General features: G+C 41.9%; 1 protein-coding gene across 12 annotated transcripts in view; it reads left to right on the top strand.

Moving 5' to 3' along the window:
* Positions 1-6,817, top strand: part of Ehmt1 (euchromatic histone lysine methyltransferase 1) — a 150,631-nt gene that overhangs the window by 74,106 nt on the left and 69,708 nt on the right. For 8 of the 12 annotated variants that reach the window (XM_029535938.1, XM_029535937.1, XM_021192329.2 and 5 more), the window contains exons 5-6: positions 1,322-1,479; positions 1,834-2,022. In XM_029535938.1, the coding sequence (XP_029391798.1) occupies positions 1,322-1,479; positions 1,834-2,022 (347 nt within the window). The remainder of the gene's footprint in view (positions 1-1,321; positions 1,480-1,833; positions 2,023-6,817) is intronic. The other 4 variants (XM_029535941.1, XM_029535933.1, XM_029535935.1 and 1 more) reach the window with 2 other exon arrangements.

Here is a 6,817-nt window from a genome sequence, read left to right as displayed (position 1 = left end):
GCCTCTGCCTCTGCCTCTGCCTCTGCCTCTGCCTCTGCCTCTGCCTCTGCCTCTGCCTCTGCCTCTGCCTCTGCCTCTGCCTCTGCCTCTGCCTCTGCCATTAAAGACGTGCGCCACCACTGCCTGGCTCCTCGAGTCCTTTCTATATTGCCCAAATTCATAATGATTTTTCTCTCCTGCCCCTTGCCAGTCTTGATCCCAGTCAAGATTATGGGTCTGGACCCTCCATCTGGGCACTGTGAAGGCCTCTGTTGGAACATGGCAGCAGCATTCACCCTTCCCCTCTTTATTTTCCTTCAGCCACCTATTTATAAATGCCGAGGTGGTTAATAGAGCCTATCACAGTGCCCTGGTCTGTTACATTAGTTGTCATAGGTTACTGTAATGAGTTAAAAAAAAAGACGTTTATGAGAAGATCAGACACTACTGAAAGGTGCGTATAGTTATCTCTTGTCCATGAGAGAGAGATTGGCTCCCTTTTCTTAATATGGACTTGTTGGATATGGAGATGGTGCTGCAAGCATTGTCACTCATTTTAGACGGTTCATACTTGTGCATGTTCTCCGTTCTTTTTTTTTTTTCCTTTGTTTTAGAATCAAAACATGTACTTTTACCCAGGCCTCCAGTAGGTTACTCTATGCTACATTGGTGATCTTTGACCTTAGAATTAAACAGTTAAAAAAACAAAACCAAAACTACAGAGACTCTCCTTATGTAAAGAGTCCGTCCTGGGGCTGTTTGTTTAAACGGGTCTAGGGTTCCTGAAAACCCCTCTCTGTTTTCTTGTCGCCACTTCTTGTTTAAACAATAGTTAAAGCCCCCAGAGCTGACTATGAAAGTAAGCTGTACAGTATTCAGGGAAAATCTGTTTAATCCTTCATTGGTTAGGAAAAGGACCCAGAATATGGATATACAGAGAAGCCACCTGTGAGTGTGGTTTGTGTATTCTGGAAGGCTGGTTGGGTCTGCTCCATAGTGAATGGTCTTCCTTCTCAGTCGTCAGTCCTTCCTGGTGCAGACATGCTTCCTTCAGGCATATGAAGAATGGAGAGGACTTTTCAGGGCATCCTGTATTTAAGGCCTTGTTTCTGATGATTTCTGGTTTTCCTGGTCTTCTTTCAGCTTTCCCCTTCAATTTGTCTCAAGTAAGGGATGTCTATTGTACTCTTGTGTTGGTGATGCCTATAGAAATGTGTCTAAAGGGATATATGGCTTACTGATGATTTTTGTGATAAATTTTATAGCCTGTCTTTTACCTCTAAAAACATTTGAATGGTATTTCTTTTCCTTTTTTGTCCCCCTTTGACTTTTTTTTTTTTAGCTTGCTTGCCTTTTGTTTTAGCAGCTGCAGTATCTCGGAAGAAAAAACGAAGAATGGGAACCTATAGTTTAGTTCCCAGGAAAAAGACCAAAGTATTAAAGCAGAGGACGGTGATTGAGATGTTTAAAAGCATAACCCATTCCACTGTGGGCGCCAAGGTAAGAGGGGTCCAGCGATTGTTTGCCATATATTCTTGGAAATGTATTCCTGGTTCCAAAGTTCCTGGCCAAAAGAACACTCTGCTGAGGTCATTACTGATTTAATGACCTTAATCACTGTAAAAGGAACTGGAGTTCTTGAGCTCTTCTGCTGTAGCATAGCCTTGTGTAGGTAGGTGGATTGCTGAGCCCTAACACTCCAGGGATCCTTCCTGCCGCTTCTTCGACTGGTAGTTGCCATTGCACCCCAGTACTGGCAGACTCCTGTCATATGAGTTCATAGTGAGTCAGTCCAGTTTTCTTTCCTGTGCTGGACAGCAGTACTCCTGAGAAGTGTGAACTGCTGTGTTCCAGGGCGAGAAAGCCTTAGACGATAGTGCCCTGCATGTAAATGGCGAGAGCTTGGAGATGGACTCAGAAGATGAAGACTCCGATGAGCTGGAGGATGATGAGGATCATGGAGCTGAGCAAGCTGCTGCATTTCCCACCGAGGACAGTAGGACTTCTAAAGAGAGCATGTCTGAGACTGACCGTGCTGCAAAGGTAGAACTCCACTTTCCCAGGTGGTGGCACTAGTGAGCAAAACCATGAAGTCCACTGTAGCTTCTAAGATTCTGGGCACTCTGATGTCCTGCTGATTTTTTTTTCTTTTTATTTAACATTTATAAAAAAATTAAGTAGCTGGGCATGGTGGTGGCTCAGGAGGTAGAGGCAGACAGAACCCTGAGTTCAAGGCTAGCCTGGTCTATATAGTGAGTTTCATGCCTGCCAGAACTACATAGTAATACCCCATCTCCAAAACATGAAAACAATTTAATATCTGTCAGCCAACAGAAGATCCAAGAAACAAAAGGTAGATCAAAAGCAAATGTAATTAGTGGAAAACAGAATAAGATGGCTAGAGTAAATCTCATTGAGACACTAGTGGTTTTGTTATGTAAACTATTTTTGAAGACTAAAGATAGAAAAAGCATTATTGTGCATTCTGAGACAACATTCCCATAAAATCCCTAATAGTAGTCACATACAGCTGTGTGCTATAACAGTAATGGCCAGAAAAAAATTGATCGATTCCTAGGAATTCTTAACTTGACTTACTAAATTAACAAAGAAAAGCCAAAGAGTGTACATACATATAGCCTCCCTGTCCCCAGCGCTTCCTTCCCCTGACCCCTTTCCAACAACCCCTTTCTTCTCTGCTGTGTAGCCCTGACTGTTTAAGAACTAAGTCACTATATAGACCAGGCTGGCCTCAGACTCAGAGATATACCTGTCTCTGTCTCCCCAGTGCTGGGATTAAAAACATGCACCACGAATGCCTGGCTTCCAGCTGGCATTTTCAATAATAAGTCAGACATGATGTCATGTACCTGTAGTCTCAGATGCTTGGAGGATTGAAGCTGTAGGATTAATGGAGCCTAAGACTTTGAGACTAGTCAGCATTGCATTCCAAGATCCCATTATATAATTAAATAGACAAGAAATGCCTCTTTCAGCCGGGTGTGGTGGCGCACGCATGCCATTAATCCCAGCACTTGGGAGGCAGAGGCAGGCAGATTTCTGAGTTCGAGGCCAGCCTGGTCTAGAGTGAGTTCTAGGACAGCCAGGGCTACACAGAGAAACCCTGTCTTCAAAAATAAAAATAAAAAATAAAATAAAATAAAAAAAATAAAAAAAAAATAAAGGAAAAAAGAAATGCCTCCTTCTAAGTGTCAGCACTGAAATTGTGCTCAGTTTTTCATTCTTACATGAGCAGAACCTTATAGTGCATCCGTTTTGTTTATTTTCTTGTTGCTGTATGGCTTGTCTCACCCACTATGTTTAGACTGTTGTTCATTTTTATTCCTGTAGAATCCAGGTGGTCTGGGGATCTCTGAAACTATTTAAAGAGATCTGTAAGACTGGAACTATCATCATGTGCTCAGATGTCTGCTTCTTTTGTCCTTAGAGACATACTTGTGTTGCTGTCTTTGCATTGATGACTTAACTCTTCTAACTTGAACATTCTCAAGCTGAAACTACTGGAATAAATATCAGTAGGCAAATGAACAGCTTCACAGTTCTTAGTAATCCTTTAAGAGAGTATAGGGATCCTGAGGTGCTGTGCTTGAGTACCACAATAATACAGTGTTCCTTTATGGTATTTTATCCCTATCTAGATGTCCATTACAGTCTCTATGGGCACTATCTAAGGCTGTTTGATGTGACAGTCCCACCAATAGCTTATGCATAGGTCATTCCCTGGTGCAAACTGGGAGCAGGTCACTGTGCCTGTTAATCCACAGACACTGCTCTACTGGTGTGAAGAGGATTGCAGGCGTTTATAGCTCTGCCACCTGCTTCTGCCCATCTTGCCCATTGTGCTGGTTTGCCAGTCTTATCACTATCCATTCAGAGAGTACATAGTGTTAGAACATTATAGTTTTAATGCACATTTTCCTGATTTCTAGAAGGTTGAAGATTTCTATGTTTGTTTTCCATTTGTGTATTGTCTTAGTCCCTGTTCTGTTGCTGTGAAGACATGCAATGATTCTGGCAACTCTTATTAAAGCAAGCATTTAATTGGGGCATACTTATACTTTCAGAGGGATGTGTTAGCCCACTATCATGGTGGGGAGCATGGTGTCACTGGTGCTGGAGAAGTAGCTGAGAGTTCTATTTCTGGATCCATATCTGGTAGCAGGAAGAAGGGAGTCTGGGCCTAGTGTGGGCTTTTGAAACCTCAAAGCCCACCCTCAGTGACATACTTCCAACAAGGCCACACCTCCTAATTCTTATAATCCTTTCAAATAGTGCTAATCTCCAGTGACTAAGCACTCAAATCTATGAGCCTGTGGGGGCCAGCCTTACTCAAACCACCACAGATGGTTTCTTTTGTGAAGAACCTGATTAAGTATCAGCCATTTATCTATTAGATATTAAGTTGCCTGTCTTTTTTCATTTTGTAGAAGCTCTTTGATTCTCAAATGATTCCTGTTTATGTAGTCAGCACAAGATCATCTTCTGGTCATAGTAAGATTGGCATTCTCATCTAGTTGTGTGGATTAGAAGCTAATTTGGACACACTGTCTGTTTTAAGTGCCTTAACTCTTAACTGGAAAGCTGGAGGTGCTGTTGCTTCCTGCTGTTTTTCTAAGGAGAACAGCTTCCTCTGCTCACTGAGCAGGGCTTTTAGTTGCACCACATTTGGTTCCTTACTTCTGGTTTATTCTTTGCCCACTAGTGTTCTTTTGTTGTTACTGTTTTTTTTTTTTTTTTTTTTTTTTTTTTTGTTGTTGTTGTTGCTATTTTGTTTTTTGGCAAGGAGGGAGTGGTGGTGGTGAAAGGGTTTCTCTGTGCAGCCTTGGCTGTTCTGGAACTCCTTCTGTAGACCAGACTGGTCTCGAATTCATAGAGATCCTCCTGCCTCTGCTGCCTATGTGCTAGGAATAGAGTTGTGTGCTACTACTGCCTGACAACCAACTAGTACTCTTTTCTCTCCCTTTTCCTTGGGATTTCAACTTACCTGTTTTCTTCCTTACATGTTCCATATGTGTAATTGTCAACCAGTGTTTTAAAAGTGATCTAGCCATTTCTGTGTATCACCTTTTCTACATTGTTCAGTCATGTTTAAAATTAAACAAAATAACTCCCCAATGAATTAGAAGAAAACTTAAATAAAACTGACAAAGTACCAGAGTCCTTCAATGAAGGTTATATTCAATGATGAAAATTGAAAGCAAGCCGGGCGTGGTGGCTCACGCCTTTAATCCCAGCACTTGGGAGGCAGACGCAGGCGGATTTCTGAGTTCGAGGCCAGCCTGGTCTACAAAGTGAGTTCCAGGACAGCCAGGGCTATACAGAGAAACCCAGTCTCGAAAAACAAACAAACAAACAAAAAAACAACAACAAAAAAAGAAGGCATTTTGATTATCAGTCATAAAATGAGGGTGAGTTTGCTGCTTTTAGCTTTAACACAAGGAGAATAACATTAACTGTCTTGACTGATGCTATAAGAAAAAAGCCAGAAAGAAAATATTTAAAAGGCGAGGAGAGAACATAAAAATACACCTTAAAATCTTGGAAAACCCTAGAACAGTATTATAGCCATTGAACTAAACTTCCATGTGATCAAGACATAGACAATAGACATTTCTTGTTTCCATGTAATATTGCAGTAAACGCCAGCATATTTATAAATGCTTAGGCATGTTTTTAAAATGTCAACTAGGAAATTAGTGTGGTATGGTGGCACTTAATTTTAATCCCAGCACAAGGAGGCAGAGCCTGGGTAATTCTTGGCATCTCCAGAGTACCTAAGATAGGCGACACATTCAACAATAATGTGGTGTAAGAGAAGAGCAGAAATTTACTAAATTAGGTTAGCAAGAGACCTCCTATTTGTGCAAACTGCAGTGTTCTAGGTTTATCTCTAAGCTCAGAACAGTTCCATCAAAAGTTAATGAGAACTTTCTGTAGAGCTTCAAATTCTGAAGTTACTGGGCTATTGAGATGAAGAACAGCTGTGGGGATTGTGTGAAGGAAGTCATTGTCAGTGTTGAGAATGGGCAAGACGAGATAGACATAGGGTGCTCAGTGAGTTATCATGGAGAGGGTTACCATTTGACTCAGCAGTGCCGTACCGTCTGCCTTTATGCTGGCTTGTGTGGAGTGCAGCTTGACTATGAGCTCTACAGGCTCTGTTGAGCTGGGAATGTCAGAGAGAAGTAGATTCTCAGGAGTAGGTCCTACAGGGTCAGACTACAGCAGTCGGAGACCACAGTACTGACTTGGAGTGAGTGAATCTGGGGCAGGTGGACACTATCCATTCACTGACACTGTAGGTAGAAGTGATAAATACAGTAGAAAAACCAAGGTGTCTTTGCTATTCTGCTACAGAAAGCATCCCCAAATCTTGTCTATAATTAGAAAAGAATACATTTGTTGAAGTATATCCTGTAGCTTTAGGAATAGCCTCAGTGTAGCTGGAAGTGGTCAGGCAACATAGCAGTGATGGCTCTGGGACTGGACTGTTCTTGGGTGATTAGAGGTAGGTTTGGTTATGTATTTTATAGCTCTTTAGAGTCTCTCTCCTCTCTCTCTTCTCTCTCTCTCTCTCTCTCTCTCTCTCTCTCTCTCTCTCTCTCTCTCTGTGTGTGTGTGTGTGTGTGTGTGTATTACTACTTTCTACAGATAACTGACATGCCTTATGTGCATAGTAATCTCCAAGGTTCAGTTAATTCATTTGAGTCATCAGAGTGAGTCCATTTGGGATAGAGTATCTTAGTAGGGAGTGTTAGCAGAAACTCTGGTATCTTGTTGTCTGCTTGGAAATTCCCTGACCAGGGCCATCCAGACA

The sequence above is a fragment of the Mus pahari genome, chromosome 3 (assembly GCF_900095145.1).
Source record: "Mus pahari chromosome 3, PAHARI_EIJ_v1.1, whole genome shotgun sequence".
Classification (NCBI taxonomy): domain Eukaryota; kingdom Metazoa; phylum Chordata; class Mammalia; order Rodentia; family Muridae; genus Mus; species Mus pahari.
This window is presented reverse-complemented; position numbering and strand designations above follow the sequence as displayed.